Genomic DNA, 24,551 nt, shown 5'->3' with positions numbered 1-24,551 from the left:
GCTTTTCTTTCACATTTTCAGTATAGAATAAACCTGTACTCTACAGCACATTGTCACAGCTCCTCACTCTACCATTATCTCAATTATTGATATGACCAACCTATGATGTTTTTGTTCCAGTGTCAGTAGGGATATGTCTAAATCTGGAGTATACTGCACAAAACTGAACATTTCCTAGCACCATTTATTGTGTTTTATGAGTGGTAAATGCCGTCTAATTTTGTTCCAGGTTCACTGAGGCTACAAGGTGGGAGATCCAAGCTGGATGGTACTGTTGAAGTATACTTGAATGGAGTCTGGGGAACAATCTGCAGTAACAACTGGAGGGATGAGAATGCAGCTGTAGTCTGTCGACAGCTGGGACATGGGTAAGGAATTTGATAAAGATGGAAACAGATTCCTTACTAATCCGGATTAGTGAAACATCTTTCTCTGATGGATTTGCTTCAGTCATCCAGCATGTGCATCAGTGTATTTTAGCAATATCATGAAACTATCTTGTCCAACTGGATATACTTTTTATACATCTATAAGTCTGGATAAAAATCAGCATTCATGATTTATTTCCAAATAATGTATTTCCATAAGGAGATGAAATGAAAGATTGATTTTATTTAAAATTCATATAACAAAATTTAAACTATTCTTTAGTAAAAGGCATTAATTTAACCTGAAATTATTGTGGGTTATTATTTAATTCTGGTGTAATGTTCAATGGCATTACCTTAAAAGTTGTAATGGCCTCAATTAAAAAAAAAGTTTCAGTTTCCTCTACCTTTAATTTCATTTTGATGCAAGTCTCAGATTTGCAATATGACAGACATGTGACAAAAATAGCATTTTAGTAAATTGCTTTAATCTGAGCCGAAGGTCAGACATTGGTTTTCGATCTAAAATTTTAGTTTTTAACTTTATGTCTTTATCCACATTTATTTTCTTTATTTCTTATCTTTGAACAGATGGTAGGGTTGAATTCTAATTTCCCTAGATAGTAAAGAAGAAAATGCCAGCAGCCATATGTTGCCTATTAACTTTATACTCATCCACAAAACAACCTTTGTTAGTCTCTTGTACCACAGCCCTGCATTCCAAGTAGCTTCATACACAAAGGTATTTGCACTCCAAGCATTTTTTTCCAGACGTGATATCAATGAGACCAACCCAGTTGATGTGCTAATTTTTAGGTCCCTTGGTATCATATTATATTGCAACAGATCTCCCAATCCCTAATTCCGTCCTTCAGAAAACAACTGATTTCCTCGGGGAAGCACTTTCCTTAACATATCAAAGCCAGCGACTATCATTTATTTTTTACTGTCATGTTCGGCATTTTCGAAATGATCTGACTATACGTTAGTGTTGCTCCATTGTTTTTCTAATGCAGCTTTTCATTGTATTACACATGTAATCAGTTTTGCAGAAAGGATATAATTTAAACTAGAAAACTTCATACAGTAGACATGGTGACACACTAGGTGGGTGTGCCATAATGGGATCTTTAAAGTAGGTGGGCCCAGGATAAGACAAACTCAGCCACAGGGAATTTAAATAAACACAAATAAACACGAACAAAAATCAAAAGCCTAGCTATTTATTTTTAGCTGGAAATGAACTTCTTCACAGTTGCTAACTATTATGATTTTGCTCTTAACAGCATTCATACAAGTCTCTCTCTGAGACTGTGTTCTAAGCTATTTCAAAGTTACTCCAAAGTCACAGTTCCAGTGCTCCTTGGTCAGGTGATTGAGGGCTACTGCTCATTACTCACAGCTTCCTGGGGAATGTGGTCCAGATAAGGCTACCATATTGTTTGAACCTGCTGTGCTGTTATAATTGCATAAAATGGATGGAGTATATCAAACTGTAAAGCCTAGGACTATAGCAAAGACAAGTTAAACCGTTAAGGCATTAATTTCAAGGCCTGTCCAATATTACTAAAAACAAGGTTGGTAAAACTGAGCGAGAACCTTCTGAATATTTGCTTCAGAATTTCAAATTAAAAACCAGAACATTAACGCAGTGTCTATTTACATTCATGAACTGCGTGTGCTCTTACGTTTATATAAATTAGTAAACCAGTTGGAAATAACAATATTTATTTCTAATACTTATTATAAATAGTATGGACCTGGCTATACAATCAATCATTCAACTGCATGACTTTGTTATAGTGAGGTCTTTCATTTTGTAATTTTTAATCTTTGTGGACTAGGATTGATTTATTAAACAAGTTTGTCAGCCTAGAGGTGTCACACCGGAGACTCAACCAGGGAGGAAGTTGTTATATTTAAAGCTTTGATCCCGCTGGCTTTGGACTTGTTTCTCAGGTATAAGGGCAGAGCTAGACAGAGTCCCCTGTCCAGGCAGACCTTGGTGCCAGTACATTGGCATACAGTGCACTGTCATGGGGATGAAGAGGACCTGCTACAGTGTCAGAGGACAGTGTGGAATGGGGGGGAGTGTGCTAACAGACAAGTTGCTGCTGTCACATGCACCCCACAGGAAGGTAAGAAAATCTCCCTTCTTTCTATTCATGTCAAAGACAGGATGCAGTTTATTTACGTTTATCCATTGTTTATATGGCATATGGTTATTAAAAGGCCTTTACTGTAAGTGAGTCCTCATGCAGTAGTTATTTTCTCTTTGCCATGAGAGTGAATGAATCTCTTCCCTTCCAAAAGATAATGACAATCTGAATCAATTAGAAGATCATAAAATATTGTTAGAAAATGAAATCTGCTTGTAATTGTTATATGTACCATAGTTTAGTCATTTTTCTTTCTGAAAATAGAATGAGCTAATTAATTGTGGAGGTACAGTACCAGTGTTCTTTGGATTTTAACACGGAACCCTATAAATATTTTAAAAGGAACAGGCTTGCAATACTCCACTAAATAAAGAACAAAACAGCTGCTGTGTTTTAAAATATTGCATATTTTTTCCTTATTTTGTTTTGGTGTATTGACACATGTCTTGCTTCCTGCCACAAGTAGTACTGTTGTAAATAACTGTCTAGACTTTAGAGGCCTGTGTTGAATTACACCCATGCACAAAACGTATTACATGTAAAAACGTATAAAAGTTATTACATTGGAATTTTAACGACAATTTAAATGTATTTGTCACTCCTGCTGTATGTGGTCTCTAGGAGTTCATCCCCATGCATATGTGTTTTTAGCAAATTAGAATTAAAATGTGCTCAAAAAAACCTTGCAAATCCCACTAAAACATTGAATGCTGATGATGAGAGAATGTTGAGAGAACTTTCTGAAACCTGTTTCATGTAAACAAAAGCTATTTACGATATCAGTGAAACAATCTGTGTAGTCAGAGGGGATGCTAGAAATCCATTTGCTGCAAAAGAAGAAAGAAATACATGGAATGAACCACTTTACAGACTTTTCTTTTTCAATTAATGAACAAAAGCATTTATTTCTGAATATAAATGATTTAATTTGTTTTGATTTTTAATGTAAGTGCTGGAGTCGCTTTGGCATTGTGTACTTGCTGTTTGTGAAGCTAGTACAGTAATTATTATCTACAAAAGCTTAAACCTGAACCCACTGTATCCTACCTGGTCCCGATGGGTTTACTGGTTTTTCGTTGGAGTTTTTTTGCAAATACAAAATGCTCGAATGTTGTGTGCTCATTTTTACCCCTTTTTGAATTATACAAAGGATTGGCAAGGCTTTGTGTTGATGCTCCAGTGAGAAAGCATATAATATAAAGGATCTGGACAAAAGCTGTGTGCTTCTGCTTAATTTCCTGTATTTGTCAGGTTTTGTTCACTTTATTACAATAAACTAAGATCCACTCTAAATGTCCTATACCTAGAACCTACCATCACAATAATATGGGTGTTTAATGTATTTACTCAATAAATGTTTACTCAATAAATGTATTTATGTCACTGTTAATTTCTGCATACAATAGTGAGTGGGAAAACATCATTTCAGTGTTTCATTTTAAATGCAGAAAAGATTAAAAAAGCTGAATTTCATGTTTTTCATCAGAGAATTTAGTTTAATCTAGGAATGCTAGAAATCTTTGTAGTTTTTCCTTTTTCTGTGTTGTATTCTTATGGAGAATAGACACTAAATTACTCATACTGTACAAGTTCTTTATCCATTTTACAATTATGATTGAAATACATTTAAACTTTAAGTGTATAAGGGTTTTGTCAAACACATTGATACATTTAAATACATGTTTACATTACAAAAATATGGCATTCATTAGTTTACAGTTTATCTTCAAGATGTACATTCTAAAAAATCCTCTGATTTTTTACAGCTGTGTAAACAAGCTAAAATCTGAAACATATACAAACAATTAAATTGAGGAGCAATTACTGTTACAATAATTTGTAATGCACGGTGGAAGATGTTTTCAAGGCTATGATTTAATAGATTCTTTCAGTCTGAATTTCACTTCATATGCGTAATTGTTTGACACTCTGGGGAGCTACTAAAACACTACACTATAATATTTAATTAAAGAAATTTTACTAATTTAACTCATTATATCATGAAATATTAAAAGAATACCAGTGTAGCTCACACAGAAATCACACATATTATCACACATATACTGTAGAATCTTCATTATTTTTAAACAGCTTTTTAAAAACACAAGATAAAGGTCTCTTCACAGAATCCTATATAATAGGCTTTAATCTTGTTTATTAGTTCTGAAAGTCAAATATACGTCTCTTGTATAATAATGCTGATGGGTTTTAGCCAAACGTTCCAAAACTTTTATGGATGTTGGAAATAAAATTCAATTCTTGTTTTTGTGTTAATTTAGGTACTATAGAGAGGAAAAAAAGGAAAGCCTATTAATCAAATTAGTCATCCAGTCCCAATAGAGCCTGAAGTAGTAAATTTGAACCATGTATCTTTGCTCCAGTGGCTGTGTTTGTTCCAGTTCGTCTGGTTGGTGGAGGCTCAGAATATGAAGGCAGAGTAGAAGTCTTTCATTCTGGTCAGTGGGGCACAGTATGTGATGACCAGTGGGATGATGCAGATGCTGAAGTGGTTTGCAGGCAAATAGGCCTGGGGTAAGTTATGAATTTGCACACTCTTTTACTTTGTACAGTAAATTCTAAATGCACCGTAAATTGCTCTGAGGGCAAGGCTAAAATTATTAATAAGATTAAAGTATACAAGGTAGTTCTGAATTTTTCAAAGTTTTTATCTACTTTGCTTTACAGTTTTTGTCTGATGCCTTGTAACATTGCTCCTTAGGTCAATGTTTCTTCTCAGTTCAGTCAAGAGGAATTTAAAGACAATACAATGTGTGATAGACTTTGATTCTTATTTTTAGTGTAGGTGATTTTATAGGAAACACAGCTGTATATTGTAGTTTTCATTAATATTACAATTACTATTATTATTATTATCATTATTATTATTATTATTATTATTATTATTATTATGATCGGAACATCATCCAGTTACATACAGCACTGTGAGTGCTGTGAATTGCTACATGTAATAAGGTTTAAAGATAGTATACCACAATTATATTGACACACGCAGATTTATCATTTAATCTTGATTGTTTTTAAACAGATTTTTGAAAACAAGATGAAGGTCTCTTCACAGAATCCTACATATTAGGCTTTAATCTTGTTTATTGATTCTGAAAGTCAAATATACGTCTTTATGTCTTTATGGAGTACTTAAAGCGAATTTACACATTTATTTAGTGGAGCCTTTTGTATCTAGAAAAAAGCAGACACTGTCAGGGCAAATGCATTACAAATGTTTTTGTGTATGAAGCAGAGATGTAGACTATCTAAATATATTTTTAGAATTATATCATTTAAAATATATAACATTTAAAATAAATTACATTTAGATCTGTTAAAGCTGGAGAAATTGAAATATTAAACTAGTCCTTATTTGTTTTTTGATGAGTTAATATCATACAGATAACAAAATAAAAGTTAAAATGTATATATGAATACTGACTTCCTTAAACAATACTATAGCTGCTACTTTTAAGAAATTGTCCTTTATTCTTTGGAAACACAGACTACTGTACTTCACACATGCAGGTTGTAAACTGAATTGTTAAGCTAGTCCTAAGAATTTGTTTGATTCAGTTTCTATTTCGGTATCAGAACCGAATTCTCTCTACAGTGTCTTGAATATGTTTAGATAAACAGTACACTTTCCTTGTTTATCCCTTTCAATCTGATATTAAAACACTACAGATAGGTGTGATACTGGATGGTGGGTTTATGTGGAAATATGTAACGACTGAGCACACCTACTGCGAAGGACTGGCACCCAGTCCAGGCTACATCCCGTCTTGTTCCTGTCTTTTGCCCATTGTGACCCTGTATAGGATAAAGCAGTTAATAAACTGATGGATAATTCACACCCATATGCCCATGTAATTATATGAAGCAATATTATAATTATAATTATTATAATACATCTTATAATTATTAAATTTGATGTAATTAGTGTTCAAATTAAAATGATTCCAAAATGTTATTGGAAAATATTGATTTTACTTCATTATGCATTTTCGGTTAAAATGAAAAAAGTAAGCTGAATCAAGGAAGATACTGTAAAAACAAAAACGACCATCCATATCAGTATAAAATGTGAAGTATTTTGCCCATGTGCTTCTGCAAGACAATCCACTGTTTCATGAAAAGGCAATAAAAAGAAACTCTTGGACACTTGGAGTCATATTATGAATCCAGGCCATTGTTCCTACATGGTAACTTTAAAATGCTTACACAGTGGTTTAGACAAAACTGCTAAAACACATGTCCTTCTAAAACTGATAATACTGCAGATATAGGCTTGTAGGTCAGCCTTTCAAAATTCTTTCCTTCCTCATATGCTCAGCCCTCAAATTATGCATGCTTGTTTAACCAGTAGTAATTTAGCTGGAACTCACATCAAGAGAAGTAATAATTGTAAGAAAACACATTTTTAAACATAAAGCCGATGTACTCAAACACAGTTTTTACATAAGTCTTAATTATCACTGGCAGTTAAAGCAGAGCTCTGCGATTATATAATTTTTGGTTCAGTATAGTACAGTGCAAGACAATAATCTACACAGTAAAAGGACTGATCAATCTACTTATACATATCAAGGTTTTGGTGTCATTTGGACTAATTGACAACTCATGGATGACTGTAAAACACACAAATTAATTAGGCTGTTGCATAAGTACTATAAACAGTCTCATTAGTAAGCAAGCTAAATGGGCATTGATGATTTAATTTAACCTGTTGAATATCAAGCTGGTTTAAAATATCAAGATATCAAGAGCAAGAAAGTAAAACAGAAATGAACAAATCTATGACTTTTCAGGACAACCACACCTTAAGTAAGCCTTGAGTAAGTTAGCAGCTGGCCTAAGTCAGAATATTCTTGCTCTGTGTCTGGAGTATTCACACCTAGCAGATTTCTAATGTTCTAGCCAAACGCAACTACACTTGTAGTGATTGATCTCCACTTGAATTCTGTCAGAATCTGACTCTATGCCACTACATTAATTCACCTCTGGGCTTCACCTGCTGCTGTTCCAACAGGCATATCGTAACATGGTAACATTCCAGCAGGACAACACATGTCTTTATCGTGCTTGAGTAGTGTAGCAATGGCTTTTTGACAAGATGAGTGTATGAGTTACGCCTGCTGAGGATGCTCTAGTCCCCAGATTTGAGCCCCAGAGAACATTTGTGGATGAGTTGAGATGACATGTGGCTCAGAGACCAGTGAATAGGCACACACAGTGCATTCTTTACAATAGAAAAAGGAATGAGATACCATCTGCAACTTGATATAAATCTTGCAGCGCAGATGTACAGCTTGCTTTGCTCCATAGGTGATCACACATGCCACACAAGCTCCTGTTGATCAACCATGTTGATGTTTCTTTTGCTTAGTATACTGAATATAATACATACAGTATGCCAATGATTTTCAAAATGTTCTAAAATAAGATCTCATTTTCTTTAGAAACGTCCTTAGCACAAGGCAGGATATACTGTAGGTTCCCCAATAATTGTGATAACAGATACTGTAACTGGGAACAAAGATTATCCTGTTTTTTATACAATTAGCTCAAATATGTAACAGTTGTAAAACAGAAACATTTATTAATTTATTTATTAAAATGACTCCAGATAATGTTTGAGCTAAGACAAAGTTTGCATCCTCAAGTTCTATGCTTGCAAAAGTAAACATAGCTTTTGATGTGTGCATTTTGTAAAACAAAATTATGTGGATTCTTCATAGAAAAAATATTGAATTATTTAAAATAACTTGATTTTCACTTTCTGTCCTTGTCATGTGTTTCATCATGTATCATATGTTAAATGAGTTCTTCCATATTTCTAATTTATACCGCAGTATCTCAACCCAGGGGGATTTGTTTGTATCGCAAGCTACAGCGGAGTCCTTCTCAAAAAATACATACACATATTCCTGAAATGTTTCAAGATTCACAGTGAACGCGGTATGTTACAGGGGATATGTTGGCTCTCTGTTGTGTCTCCACAGGGGAACTGCCAAGGCATGGAGCCAGGCCTATTTTGGACAAGGGTCTGGTCAGGTGTGGCTTGATGAGGTGCAGTGCACAGGGAATGAGCTGTCTATTGAGCAGTGCTTCAAGAGTCTGTGGGGGGAGCACAACTGTGAACACAAGGAGGACGCAGGGGTCTCATGTACACCTCTCACAGGTATCACACAAGGACAGGATCCTGAGACTGCCTCTTCTTTTCTTTGAACAAATTAGAAAAATACAATTATAATTACATTTCCCTGAAAATATGAAAATAAACAGCTTTGCAATATACATTTAGATCTATTCTTATTAACTGAAACAACCTTTATTTTAAAAATACCCCTCTAAAATTGTTATGGTAGGACTGCTTTCTGAAATACTTCAATATTTGAGTAAAAGGAATAGGGAGCAAATGTAAGCATGTGAGAGGAACACTCACTTAGTGAGCTGGAGAGCTAAATTAAAAAATATATTATGGTAAGACTTTTAATTTTGCTAAAGCTGTCTTTTGATAAAAAACAGGGAATATGCTGATATTAATGAATTTAAGTGGTATATCATAAGCTTGAAAATCATGAGGAAATATTGAAAGAAAAAATGTGTATCAAATTATGTTGTGTTCTTCTCCATCTTTCAAACACCCCTATATTAATAGTGTTTACCTTCTAAGATTTTCCATTTCAGTTCATAATAATGTAAAATGGCAAATATGAAGGTCTAAGAATTTGAATTCCATTTGCTTTCTATGATGATTTAGGCACCTAAGTGTTCTGAATATAGGGCATCTTGTGTGTACTGAAATGCTGTTCTGAGTAGTCTAACATTTGCTGTAAATATAGTTCTCAGGGTAACCACAAACATTTTTCCAAAGCCACAATGGCCACTAATGATTTTTATGTAAATGGGCTGCCACATATCTTCTGTGTAAGCAACATTAAGTCTTTTCAGATATTAATTTTCACCTATTACTTTTATTTATTTTTTCCTATATTTTTGTATTAGTGAAGCAATTCAAATGAATGTGACTATTGTTTGAATTTTCAGAATGTATCCCTTGTATTATTTTATGAGGCAATCACTGTTAAACTGTGGTTTCATATAAGAAATACCAATAGGCACCAAACAAATGTAACACTGTTACTAACAGACATTTATGTACATAGTGAAAGAATCTATGTATTATATACTTATATATATATCACTTAGTTTTCAAACTGTTCAATTTTATTTTGATGTATTAAAGAGGTCATACTGTACTTTAGCCTCTAATTCAGTCTTGTTTTCTACTGTATGTTGAACAACGCTGTTCCCCGTTTCATACTGTATTATGCAGCTCTTGCATTATTCAGTACCTTAACTGTTTCTGTTATAATTTGATCAACAGATGGCTCTTTACGTTTGGTGGGTGGACCAGGCAGTTTTGAGGGCCGCTTGGAAGTTTTCTATAAGGGACAATGGGGAACAGTGTGTGATGATGGCTGGACAGAATCTAACATTCAGGTGGTCTGCAGACAGCTGGGATTTAGGTACAGTGCCAAGTTAATTAAATCTCTATGTGATGGGATAAACGTATTGTACCTTCCATTTCTATATTAATTTTAATCTCACATGATGAGGGGATGCGTATCAGAGAACTATACAGTGCCTATAGAATTTCTACACACCTTTTCCACAGTATTTTGTGGCCTAACAGCCTGAAATCAAGACATGTGAAATCATCATTTATTTTACCTTCATGTACACTTATTTTTTATTTATGTAGAGATTGTAACACATGGCCAGCAAGTGAAAAACAAATGTTCAGCTATTCTGAAAAGTAATTACAAATGCAAATCTAGAAAAACGGGTTGTATACCTGTGCACACCCCTACGTTAGTACTTAGTGGAAGCACCTTTTGCTTGAATTACAGTCATAGTTCTGTCTGGGCAGGTCTACACCAATGTTGCTCACCTAGATTTGGCAGTGTTTGCCCATTCCTTCTTACAGAACTGTTCGAGCTCAGGCAAATTGCGAGTATTTATTAGTGGAAGAATCTGGACAATGTGTATGTTTGGGTCCTTTTGAACTTTATACATTTCCCTATTAAAATTATTAAATTATAGGTGACTTATAGAAGTACCTACTGTATATTATAACTTTAGGCTTCTGTTTCCTGTGAATAACATTAATTATTCCCTATAGAAAAATAATTTATTACAGAAAGAAGGACATTGATCTGATAACAAATCCTTGGCCTAATTGTTAAAAATGCATACTAAGGTATGATGAAGCTGCCGTACAGTACCGCTATGGAGCGGGCTCGGGACCGATCTTCTTCGACGATGTGAGCTGCTCTGGGAGGGAGTTGTCCCTGTCACTATGCAGCAGAAGAGAGTGGAGGAAACACGACTGCACCCACCAAGAAGATGTGTCTGTCACCTGCAGTCCTGAGCGCGGTTTCCATGGCAGTCCAGAAAGTGAGTGCTGTGCTGTACTTCTTGGCCTCACAGGTCACACCTTTCTTAGCTATCTTATTATCAGGAAGGTTTCAAGGTATGTTAATTATAGGGGTAGCATAGGGTTAAATATGTTAATAAGGTGGCCTTTCCTTAGCAGAAGTCTTTTAGTTTTTCCACTTAACAGGAAAGGAAAGCAATAGTCCAATTTTTATTAATATGAATGTTAAAACTATATTAAACTTACAAATGATTGTATTATGCATGGTTTAGTTAAGCTGCATACTACCATGATATATAAAGCATTTTAAAACAAAGGTACCTTATACTGTAGGTCTGTTAAAACTGCTGTTTTTTAATTGTATCAAGAACACTGACAAAATGCCATTTTCATTTTTTCATTTTAATCTATTTAACGTTTTGCCAAGAAACCAGTCAAAACAGACTCTCCTTAAACTGTGGTATTCATATCTACTCAGGAATTTCCCTTTCAGCAAAATTCATTTCTTGACCATTATTCAGGAAAGACAGAAAAAAATGTGATGAATTTTCTGATTTCTGATTTTCAAAGGTGGGACATGAATGTTTCCAGGTGGGAAATATGTGCAATTGTATGATGAACATTAGTAAAGTTGTAAAACTGGTGTACCGTAAGTAGATAATGACAGTATGGATAAATCTAAAGTAGAATTCACTTACTCTTTTTATGCATTAAAAGTACAGGAATTATTTTATCAGAAATTATTCATGTTGGAGTCGTATCAACTATTGGTTGTAATCGTAAAATAAATACTGTTGACAAAATGGAAAAACAAATACTTTAAACATTCCAACAAAACATAAACAATCCAAAGAAAAAGAAAACCAGCCTAGGATTGTGAAATATGATTTAATTTATAAGTCAGAACTGTAACAGACACTATAACTCTATAAAACCTACACTGCACATCACTCATATAAATCAAACTAGATTGTTTTCTAACATGATGTGTTTTAAAACTTGGGCATTTAAACACAAATTAGTGTAATTTAAGTCAGTTTCATTATATCATATATATTAAATATACTATAAGCACTGAACTTTTGATTTCAAGCTTTTCTTGAAGAAATTATTTTAAAACTCTTGTAGATCATGCTATATATATTTAGCCTTTGTGATTTAAACACATGTTTCATCATTGCCTGCTGACTGTAGGGCATTAAATAATAAAGTCAAAGTTTTTTTAACATTAGAAGAGATTAACCTTTAAAAAGAATGTGACTGTGCCGGACACAACCAGCCAGCCCAAATAAGTTTTCTCTGTAATGTTCCTTGATTCTTAGTCACTTAAGATTTAAAAAGGCATGTGCATTCTAATCTTATTAAAGTATTTAATACCACATCATGGACAGATCTGTCAATAGGAAGAAGAAAAGATGTTGCCTTTGCTTAGTTAGCATGCAAGCCTACTGTGTGTGTTAACATCTGAACTACCTCAAAATGTAACCTGAGTGGCTCCTAAGTGTTAAGATGACTAAGTACACTCACATGTTCTACTGTAAGGTAACACTTAGCAACATTTCTTCCAAGTTATATTCTGTTATCTGTTGACATTTTCATCAAAAGCTTTTCAAAGTTTCAAATGCCAGAGGAGCTCAAGGGATCTGCCTCTGTACTACAGAATGGTTCCACATGACAGTTTAGGACTAAGGCTTTGGGAAGAATATATGTAGGAGAGTTGTTGTTATCTAATTCTGACATTTGTCAGAAGTGTTAAAACACCACCAAATAAAAGAGTAGGCTGTCTTTCCTATTTTTGTGTTTCATGGGGTTTTTTGTAGGGACAAACAAAAAAACAAACATTTGACAAACAGCTATATTTCTGTTTTGTCCAGATGTACCTTTTCATTGCACATAAACAGCATGATTTTTATCTTAGGTAGAATAAGAAATAGGGCTCACATTCCTGAAATGCTGATTGGGATTACAGTACTTGCTGGAGCTTCCAGTACATTTATGTAAAACATGTCTTAAATCCATTCGCAGGGCCTTGAAATGTAGAGTATTGATCAACTCTTTTAGCTACATGAACCTGGTACTATTAAAATCATTTTGCAACCGAAATCATTTTGCCATGTTTTAATTTAATACTGAAAATGCCTGGAATACAGATCTCTTTTTTTTTTGTAAAGGCACTGTATCATAATGGGACTTCACTGCTTTTATTCTTGTTGCTGATATCGCTCTAATCAATTGTAATCTTATCAATCATTCTGCAATTCTTATCATTCTGCATTCTTATCAATCATTCTATACCTGTACTAGGAGATGCATAGTATTATGCATCATAGTATTATGCATCACTTTTATTACTTCGCCATTTTTCTTATCAAAGTAATTTCATCATAGACGAGTTATATAAAGAATAAGTCAGTCACACAATAAGACATCATCACCTTTTTGAACTGTTTTTGAAGAAGGATGCTGCCTTCTTGGAGGTGTGTAATAAGATATTTACACTGGAAATGGTCCCAGAGTAGTTGGTAATCACCCACAGGTAATAATCCACAACAAAGTTATCATTCAGGTTGATTCTTATAAGCACTTAGGTGTACACATACAGTAGACAGTAACCTATGCTGGACTACTCATATTGAGAGTGTTTGCTCCAGAGTTCAGCAGCGCTTGTATTTCCTGCAAAGACTAGTGTTTGGGGTTCGACAGGAAGTAATGCTACTCTTTTACAGTGCTATAATCGAGAGCATTGTCAGATATGGTATTTTAGTGTGGTTTGGTAATCTATCAGTTCATTTAAAATCGCAAATTACCTGCCTCATCCAGACAGCTTTGAAGGTAATGGGAGTGAAACGGCATCCCTCCCTGTAGACAGTCTTTGAAAAATCCATAATCATAAAAACAGGAAAAATTATATTAGATCCTTCCCACATCCTCAACTCTAAATATTAACTTCTTCCTTCTGGCAAATGTTTTAGGGTTCCCAAATGTAAGTCAAACAGATACAAAAATGTCTTTGTTCCACTATCCATTAAAGCTGTCAATGCAAATGTCAAGGATAAACACAATTTTGACTCTTACAACCCACTTGAGTGCAACATGTTTTGTGATGTGTTATAAATGGTGCATGTTGTTATGTGTTATACCGTACATGTGCAATAGAGTGATGTGCAATGTTTTTCTTATTTTTTGTTATAGAATAATGTGCAATATTTTTCTTTTCTTCTTTTTTATGCATTTTATTTAAATGTACAGGAGTGCTGGGTGTCCACAAAAAAAATTCCCTCAGGGGACAATAAAATCTTATCTTATTTCAGTTCTGTAATGGTCAAAGGGCTGTTTCTGACTGTGTCTTCATATGGTGTTTCTCCAATGACTGCCACCATGCAGGTTTACCTATCCGGTTGATGGATGGACAGAACAAGAAGGAAGGACGTGTGGAGATCTACATCCATGGCCAGTGGGGGACAATTTGTGATGATGGATGGACTGACAGGGATGCAGATGTTGTCTGCAGGCAGCTAGGCTTCATGTAAGTTTCTCACCTCAGTCAGTCCTTTAATGGGAAATAATGGTTTTGGGAAAAGGAGTTGCCAATGTATTTACTGAACTTGCTTTGATATCACAGATTCAAGATGTAGTGCCCTTTTACTGCACCACAACAGAAAAAGGTGAAATTGAAACAGTAAGTTGAAACCTACAGTCATTTCTGCTATAACACGTGTTTCTATTAGGGGAATTGGCAATAATGCAGCTCATTTAGTAGGGAATGCCTTTTCCATAAATGCTGGTCCAGTATGACCAATTCAAGTACTGTATACTGAAACTAGTCTTGCAAATAGAGTAAAAATGTTTGCAGGGCAGCCTCAATGCAGCAAAACACAATTGGAATACTGGATAAATTCTTTAAGCATTGGCCTCAGTTTTGTGCAACCTGTATACATAACAAAGTTGTGTATCTTATTTTTTTTTGTTCTATTTTTTTCTTCTTTGGAAATATCAGTAAATATATTTCAATATTACTGTTCCAATGAGTGGCAAGGGTATGAAGCACTCTGCTAGTGTGTCTGCTGCAAATGAAAAGTAGATCACAGTTCTACTCTGAAACAAAAGATTAATGTTATACAGCAATTTGAGAGAAATAAAAAAACGTGACATCATTCGTACTACTGGGATTAGTTGTGTGTATTGATAAAGCTCCTTATGAAAAATGTTGTTCCACCCTCCTTCATCGCTGACTCTAAACACTATTATCTCTGACTATTACTTATTACTGACTATTATGGCTTATTTTATCAAGTTTTTCACCATTTTCTATTTATAGTTTTCTTAAAAACACATATGCAGAAGTAATACATTTCATCTAATAATATGTCTAATGACTGTAAAAAAATATCTTCCTTATTGTGAATCCAAAGTCTCTACCTCCTAACCCCTTAATTCCCATTGCATGGTTCTATAACAAGGTTTTGTAAATCACAGTGTTTGACAGCAACGCACCTATTGTACTATAGCAGAAATGTCTGTATATTTGAATTTGTTATATATATATTTATTAATGAGATTTTCCTATTTAAAGCTTAATTATCTGTTATTTAGTGTTGGAGTCACTGTAGTTTTGAAAACATAAAAAGAACAAGTAACAGCAAAATGAGAAATGAAAAATGTGTCTTCTGTACAAGTCAACATTGAGATAGTGGTAGAGAGATGAATGTGGTCTTGCCACTGACAGAACCTGACAGAACATAAAATGTGAGGAGATATTTTGGTGTGTTATGATGCCTCTTGCTGTTAAAGCCAACAGGTGACTACATTAATACAGGGCTTTTGACACAGATGCAGGGCAACCCTACTTCTCAGTGATACATTGACAAAGTCCTTGAACCCATAGTTTTCTGTTCCAGCAATCCAACCTAGAAATGTCGATCTTCTAGCATTAAACTCATGTTTTAAAGTACAATTTAAACAGTTTTTTCTTTATGTGCTGTTTTTTGTCTATTGTCTATAATGCTGGAATTTGTTGTGAGGGGGATTCCCTCCAGGATGTTTTGTCCATTGCAGCATGTTTTTTTCCGGAAATTTCAGGAAAACAATGTGATGGTCTTACCAACTGATCTCAAGTTCAATGGAGTGTCTGTGGGACCAACTTGCCAATGTGATTATTAGGAGATATATAAAATTGTGTAAATTGTAAACATATATATCTAAACCTATATAAATTGTTTGAAATGTTCAGATTGGTTAATGTGTATTTCTACAAAATAATAGTAATAATACTGTGTTCACTCCTAAAGACTACAATAACTCAGTTTTGAATCATTGTCTATTCAGATTTTAAATGTGTACATTCATATGATTTTATTACAATGAAATAATTTAAAAATGTAGTAGAATTTGGTACTTTAGTCTTTTGAGTTGTGTTTCTTCTGTTCTTCTTTCCAAAGCAATGATTTCTACTGGTGTGTCCTTCTGGACAGGAAATTCCTTCTCATTGCAAAGTTGAACTACTGTCACGCAATAAGCAAGATTGTCAAAATGAGCAGACAGTTTCTGTAATTATTTCACCATTGAGAAATACAGCTGAAAGTTGGGTGTGTGCCAATACATATCAGGACATCAGTATTTTTATGATTATAATCATTCAGCATTATTGTCATTAATTCTCTTCAAAAGACCTGGGTTTTGATTTCAGTTCCAAAAAGTATTAAGATTCCAGTGGGTAAGTTTCAAAAACAGGAGACCCAACTGTATTTTTTGAAAATCTGCTATCCCAAATTAGTCTTTCATAAAATAGTACATCTGGAAAACATAACTAAGAAGTCATTATAATATGTTAGAGTTACTTTTGTTTAGGCAGTTTCATGTAAAGGCTTGCCTGTGCCAAAATCTATCTTGCACTGAAAAACAACACAATACGTCATCTTTCTGAGAACAAAATGTTGAAAGTTAGTTTGTAGAATCTTTGATTGATACACTTTTCTTTGAGATTTTCTTTAAAATGTGTATTTCTACAGTAGCTCTTTGTACAGTAAATTAAATACTATAGTTATTTAAGCTAATTTAATGTACAGTAAAGCATATAATTAAGTCCTTTAATCAGTTGTCTAATATTTATTTTACTACCTTTAGAAATGTGTATAGTCGATCAGCCTGATCCTTAAGTACAGAAATGGCCAGGAACCCTGTTTTTGGAAACTTTTTTGGGTAAAGAACAAAGGAACCCATTATACAAAGACAAATGTAACACAAAAAGAGCTAGAGTGCTGTATATTTTTTCAATTTGCTTACAGCAAGGGCCCTCAATATTTAACATCTTTTTGGTTCGGGTTGGGCAGGTTAGCTGATTTGGGCATAGTTTCAGCCTCTGCCTGGTCTCAGAGAGGAAGGTATCAGGGCTGCCTGTTCTTTTACTTGCCTGTGAGAAGAATGGCTCTGATGCCTGTTTCTCTCCTATAGTCTGAACTGGTTATGGGTCTGTACAGGCATACCTTTTTTCTGCTTTCCGAACTATAGCAGCATGAATTTCGATTTAGCCTGATTTAGACCAAATGTTATTAGGAAATGGCAATAGTTAAGATATTATTGAGAATAGTTTTATAACCTCTTCTTACCATAGATTATTTATATCTGCCTTGACTGTATTTTAAAACAAGTTTTATTTCTTCAGGGGTTTAGCTAAAGCTCGAACCATGGCATATTTTGGGGAAGGCAAAGGACCTATTCATATCGATAATGTGAAGTGCTCAGGGACCGAGAGATCCCTTTCTGACTGTATCAAGCAGCCGATTGGGACACATAACTGTCGACACAGTGAGGACGCAGGAGTGATCTGTGACTATGGTGAAGATGCAGAGAAGATAAAAGGTGGTGTATAATTCTAATCAATTCACAGGGACAACAGAGCCTTGGACATTGGAATATGTTTCTTAATAGCATATTACCAAAATTCCAAGGTCAATGATTAATGTAATTATTTCAGTAAAAAAGCAAGGCAAGTTGGAAGCAAAATGCTTTTTTTTTTTCTAGGAGGCTATGTATCGTAGCTGTTTGTTAAACTTATTTTGCTGGAAAAATATTTGTCATATTCTATTCAAACCAGATTTTACCGATTTTGGTTAGTTAATTTAACTGGCATTTACTCAGAAATTCCACACATTAAAAAAATGCTTTTAAGATTTAACATTTCCCACTTTAAAGTGGAAAACAAATGGTTATCTAAAGATTTGCTGTAGCTTGTGGAGCTTCAGCTTCAAAGAGATTGAAAAAACCTGATCCCTGCTGTGTGGGTGAGATTAAGCAATCATATTTTCCATGTTACAGTCTGCATGAAGTATATATTTTAAGACTTAAAACAGAATAGGATAATGAGTACTCTCATGATGTACAAGACCATATTAATACATTAATGTATTCTTTTAGCATGGAATACAAATACATTATTTTTCTTAATTTTCCTAGAAAACTCCTCAAGTAAGTATCCAGTGTTTACTTTGGAATGCGATATGTAGAAATCTCTCCCTAATTTATAAAGTATTACACATTTTTATAGCTATTGCAAGAAATTAGAAAAAAAATGTTGAATCCTTAAATACTGTAATTACAATAGTGTAATTACAGTTTCTGTTTAATGTATTCTCTGCATGGTATAAAGCAATTTGCATTTGTCTCGTAGACCATGGTGCTTCAGTTTGTGGCTTGCGATTAGTGCACACCCGCCAGAAGAGGATTATTGGTGGAGAGAATTCCTTAAGGTAAGATGGAAGTTTACAAAATGAAAATTTATATCAGGATTAATACAACATATCCCCATGTGTATTTTTTTTCCTTTTTCTCACAAATACAATTCAGCTACTATGAAATCAGCATGCATTTACTTAACTCCTCATTAGAAGTGGTTGAAAGGAAGCTAGGAAAACCAATTCAAAGCAAGGTTTCATGCACACTTGTCTTTTTTATGAGAAGTAAAGGCATTTGAGAAGTAGAACCTTGCTACTTAAAGAAAATTCAAGACATGTATGAAAGAGGTGTGTTTTGTGATTACATAATTCAATCTGTGCTAACAAAGCTCTGAGTACTTTGGTTAAAATATATGAATAGTGTATATATACAGTATAAATTATCACAAATTAAATTGCTGTATATAAATAAAAAATAAAAGAACTTGTAATATTAAATCAGTTTGGTTAGAATTACAGAACTGAATCTGTGTATTAGGTCAACAAAACTAATTGCACTAGTTTCTGTTCTCATACTTTTAAGTGGCAAGTAATTAATAGAGAAAACTGAGATCCCTAAGTATACCTCATTGAGAAAACAGCACTGTAGCGGTAGCTGTGTATAGAAATTGAGAAACATTGTGAAGAGAAGTTGAATACAAAGAAAAGCTGAACAGAAATCTAAAAACACCTTAAGCTTAGACTTTTCATTCTCTCCCATGTTCTGCACAACTCAAAAAAGTTACGATCAGTAGTTTAGCAAAGTTCAAATTAATGCAACATAGAGACAAAACATATTAAAGGTTTATTTGGTGTTACTCGCTGTGTACTGTATGGGCATACTGTGCCTTTCAGGGGGGGGTGGCCATGGCAGGCTGCCATTCGTCTTCGAAACTCACAAGGAGAAGGGAGGCTCGTGTGCGGAGCCACACTCATCAGCAGCTGCTGGGTTCTCACTTCAGCCCACTGCTTCAAGAGGTCAGGCTTTCCTTTCAGGTCTCTCTCAACAGCCCGGCGCATTAGGCTAACTCTATCCTGTCCAAAAAACACCTAGATGAATCAAGGACAGAGAAGTGGTTATCGCTAATGGTTTTGTTTACAACTTGTAAGAAAAGAAAACTCTGCTGTTCCTTCTTGCAAGACATTGTGCTGTGACTTTCAAAACATACATGACACACAGACGAAACATTATGTTTCCTTTTTTCCTTACCTGTTCTTTTGCAGCCTACTCATGCTGTCGCAGCTCCCTACTTGAACTACTTCATACTACCTTACGTATCTTCAAGTTGAAGTTCAATTTAATTGTCATATATACCTGAGTACAAGTCTTTAAAAAAAGCAAACATTTTCATTAATTTTGTTTTCCTTTGGTTCCTGATTTATAAGAGAGAATAGAAAACGTTAGAACATACTGCCTGCTTGGCTTGAGGTGGTAACATGATATATATGGTGGGTATGTAATAATAAAGTGATTATTTTAGTTAAAAATAGTTGTTATATAATAATAACCAATCAGAGTCAAATAGACAAATAAGTGAATGAGGTCATCAGCCTTGGAGCATGATGAGCTACCTAGTAGTCTCAGTTATGATTTGTTCCTAAGTCACTTGGCCCCAAAATTAATCACAAAGCCAGAGGTACATTCTTCGCTCCCACTTTTCTTAGGTTCCAATATCTGTGTCCGCCCTGGTAAATAAGAAGGCATAATGCATAATCCATAGCTTATACTGAACTTACACATTTGCACACAAAAGATTTGGCAAGCTTAATTTTATACACTTTTTATTAAGTGTAATAAATACTTGTTAAATGTTACACAGTTGTTGATATATCTTCCAATTTTACTGAATTCTAGCAAATGTTAGATTTGAAGAAATTAGCTAATATATAAATATCTCTATAGAGATGCAGAAGTAACTATTCACAACCTGGATACTTACAGTATGAATCCTAACTCTCTTTTGCTGCAATGAACAGAAAATATATGGCATAGTTAAGTGCAGTATGCATGGTTTAAAAAAATGAAAATAATGTCTAACTGCTACAATCAATTCTTTTTATCATTATAAATATATGTTATTAAATACATTATATTTTTTAGATCTGACTATTGATGTACAGTACTTAGGATACATAAGGTGTAACATTTCTAGGGAACTACTGTACCGTATTTAGATTGAGCCTATCAGATCACATCACTTTCAGTAACTGCTTACGGAATTCAGGGTCACTATGGCCGGGAGCCTATCCCAGGAAGCATTGGGCACAAAGCGAGATTCACACTGGATAGGACGCCAGTCCAACACATGGCACGTGCTGTATGTCACGCCCTCTGCAGCCAGAGGGCACTCCTTCTCTGTCCTGTCCCTAGTTTCCGGTCTGCTGTCCTTCCTGTCCCTCTCTTTCCCTTGGGCTATATATTTCCGGGTCTTGCACTCTGTCCTCGCTCAGCATTGACGTTCGGATGTCCTGAGACCCGACTAGCACCAGGGCGCCCCACGTCTGCTCCCTGAGGGCATAGGTTTCTATACGGCATTCCTGAACTCTTTGCACTAATGAGCCCGGGCCTTTTTCCCGTCTCGCCGCTACGCATATGGGTCTTTTTCTGCTCTCCTGCTCCCCACGGTTTGTCCCTTCGGACGTCCGTGACACTGTACAGACACAGCACATATCGTACAGATACAAACATGCACACACTCAAACCAGGGCCAATTTACAGAAGCCAGTTAACCTACCAGCATGTTTTTGGACTATGGGAGGAAACCTGAGCACCCATCAACCCATGAGTACATAAAAACGCCATGCAGATAACAGCCCCAGAAATTAAACTTAGGGCCTCAGTGCTGCAAGGCAGCAATGCAAACCACTGTGCCACTGTGCTGCCAACAGAGGGAGACTAATAGAACACAAATTGTTCCGATACCAGCAGACTAGTGCATCATCTATTCACTGTATTATTTGTACCAGAAATGTACTCTAAAGAACTTTTAAAGAACCCTTCAATAAGCTACTTAATGTTTTTGAAAAAGTGAAGTCTTCATTAATTATCATAATAATAATAATTGCTTACACTTATATAGTCCTTTTCTGGACACTCCACTCAAAGCGCTTTACAGGTAATGGGGACCCCCCTCCACCACCACCAATGTGCAGCCCCACCTGGATGATGCGACGGCAGCCATAGTGCGCCAGAACGCTCACCACATATCAGCTATCAGTGGGGAGGAGAGCAGAGAATTAAGTCAATTCATAGATGGGGTAATGTGGGACTATAGTTGAGCACATGGAGTATTTTAAACATCTCATTAACTAAATGAGTTGCAAATGTTTCAGTGCTTTTGCCATGTGAAGTGAATTACATTGAAAATATATTGCATATTTTATAATGACCTTTGCGTCTGAGTAGAACATCTGCCAAGATGATATTGGAATTAATTTCAACTGTTGCCTTCTGTGCCCAATTGTATATAATGATCAAATCTACCAGTCTTTCTTCCTCTCTGTACATTGACATTTTTAATGTATTATTATACTTGTGCAATCTCAGAACAAAATCATGAAAGGGGGCTGAATAAAATAAAAACAAAATAAGGTTTTTCATGATTTAAACAAATTGAATCATTTGGTTGCAGACTATGATTAAGCTTCAGCGTTCAATGTGTTTTGTACATCAGAAGGTTTATATAAATAGACTGATGACAGCAATACTGTATTATATGTACAGGGAAATATTAAACGGGTGACATATTATTTTTATGCATCATACTTTTAACTGGCCTTTATCCAAGCATAACGGAAGTATAAGGTTCTACCTTGCCTGTTCCTTAAAATCCTTTTCACAGCAGTAATTTCTTAAATCTCCATAATTATTATTACCTGGTCTTTTCCTTTACAAATGTCAAGCAGGTTAAACCAAAACAGTGACCAAAACACTCAATAAACCTGTCAATATGCTTAAATCCTGGGTATTGTTATTCCTGGTGAATGTACATTTAAAATGTAATATGGTGAACTAATGTGTGATATTATTGTTTTTAGTGTATTTAAGAGTCCTAGAGATTTTGCCTTATTTTAAAAGTGATTGCTTAGTTATTCACAACTAAGACTGAAGATGTTCTTTCTAACATTACCCTGGTCAATTGCAGTAGAGGACATGAATGGAAAACAAATGGGATAAGAGTACTAAGCTATTAAATACGGTAGGTCTGAATATATTCAGTTTTATATTATACTGTATATTATGGACTATATTCAGTGAATCAAAGCAACAACTCACATATGCACTCTTAATCGTTTTGTACTAGACAATTTAATGTTTCTACCTATACTAAATAACCAGCTAAAGTTTTTCAGTTGCTCTAGTTTCTTCCCATGTTCCATGCTCGTTAGATTAATTGGTGTTTTTATATTGTGCTTGTGTCTGTGGGTGCCCTGTAGTGCAATGGAGTCCCATCCAAGGAGTTGTTCCATCTTTTCCTCCCTGTTTTCAAGATCAGCTCCAGGTTGTTGTAAGGCTTAACAGGTTGAGGGGATTTTTTTTTTCTTTTGCATGAGCACTTGTTAGTCTGTACTTGTTTACTGGTTTAGCAAAACTAAAGGGCAAGTGCTGGAAAGAAATCAGATTTGAAGGTCAGAATCAGAATGATTTCTTTAGTGCGGTGTGCTCGTAATTCTTTAGGCTTTTTAATACAGTCATCTGAGACCATCACTGGCTGTACTAAATAAAAATGTTTGCTGGTGCAATGCCATCCAGCAGTGGGAAGTTGTTTGGATTCCAAGATGCATATTTATTTCCGGAAGAAGTATGAAGGTGTAACAAGATACTTTTCCTGGCAGAAACAGTCACTATTTTTGATGTATCATGTTTTATTTTTCAGATAGATGAATTGTGATCAGGAAAAAAACTAACTTAGTCTTGGTCTCTTATATTGTAACTACAGTGTATACCCTAGTAAACAGTATAATGTCGAATGGCCTTCTAAATACATGAAAACTACTAAATTATTACTTAAATCTGCTTTTTTCATGTACTGTCTTGTGTAGAATATAATTACACATGCTGAAACCCACCATGGATTTATACTGAGAGGCACAAAAAATGCAACAAATCAGTTTAGCATCAATTCTTACTAAACAAGAATGAAATACAGATTGATTTATGTCTGAGGCAGAAAACATTGACTGCACAAATCGACTACTCTAACATTTACGACCCATTAATGCTCAAACCCATTATCAAATCAAAGGAAGTTAAGTACCAAGGGGGGACATTTTTCAATTGACAAGTTCAGTATCTCATTTGCTTCTAGCAATGCTCCCACCTGAAGTAGCATCAGCATTATAAGAACATTCATGAGCAGGATATCATATTCCACTCAGCAAGACGTGCTGCTCACAGCTCAGCAATTGTACATGCTTCTGGATCCCAAAAGTGCACACATCGTTCTTGTGCATCCAGACAGACTTCAGAGTGTTGTGTAGGGTGCATATGGTGGTCAGTGCAGCTCACCTCACAAACAATGTACCTTACCAAGAATGTCTGACAAATGCATGAGGTATGTGGCCATGTGTTGCCATGCATAAATGTGAATGTAAAAGTTTACACCAAGATGCAATGTGTGAGGTGAGAACACTCTATAGTGTTGCTCAATCAAGGAGTCATCAATAATCATTCAGTGTGATTTCTATCCATACTATAGTGTAGTACATACCATCAAACTTCCACCTTCGAATTGGTTCACTTATGAACACATCACAACGTGAAGGATATTTCATTTTGCGTGCGTGGTACACTCTGCTTACCAATGTGCCAGAATCGACTGAACCATGACTCGTCACTGATCACACTGTTTGGGCACATGCT

General features: G+C 35.0%; 1 protein-coding gene across 3 annotated transcripts in view; it reads left to right on the top strand.

Moving 5' to 3' along the window:
• The window catches only part of prss12 (serine protease 12), a 40,894-nt gene that overhangs the window by 7,655 nt on the left and 8,688 nt on the right, over window positions 1–24,551 (top strand). The window contains exons 2-11 of one of the 3 annotated variants that reach the window (XM_088636359.1): window positions 230–368; window positions 2,328–2,506; window positions 4,927–5,059; window positions 8,539–8,717; window positions 9,927–10,068; window positions 10,803–10,999; window positions 14,364–14,505; window positions 17,641–17,840; window positions 18,646–18,724; window positions 19,544–19,666. In XM_088636359.1, the coding sequence (XP_088492485.1) occupies window positions 230–368; window positions 2,328–2,506; window positions 4,927–5,059; window positions 8,539–8,717; window positions 9,927–10,068; window positions 10,803–10,999; window positions 14,364–14,505; window positions 17,641–17,840; window positions 18,646–18,724; window positions 19,544–19,666 (1,513 nt within the window). Of the gene's footprint in view, window positions 1–229; window positions 369–2,327; window positions 2,507–4,908; window positions 5,060–8,538; window positions 8,718–9,926; window positions 10,069–10,802; window positions 11,000–14,363; window positions 14,506–17,640; window positions 17,841–18,645; window positions 18,725–19,543; window positions 19,667–24,551 lie in introns of all 3 variants that reach the window. The other 2 variants (XM_088636339.1, XM_088636348.1) reach the window with 2 other exon arrangements.

The sequence above is a fragment of the Lepisosteus platostomus genome, chromosome 1 (genome assembly GCF_059453375.1).
Source record: "Lepisosteus platostomus isolate fLepPlt1 chromosome 1, fLepPlt1.hap1, whole genome shotgun sequence".
Lineage (NCBI taxonomy): Eukaryota > Metazoa > Chordata > Actinopteri > Semionotiformes > Lepisosteidae > Lepisosteus > Lepisosteus platostomus.
Note: the sequence above shows the minus strand (reverse complement) of the source record. Positions and strands in the feature narration are given on the sequence as shown.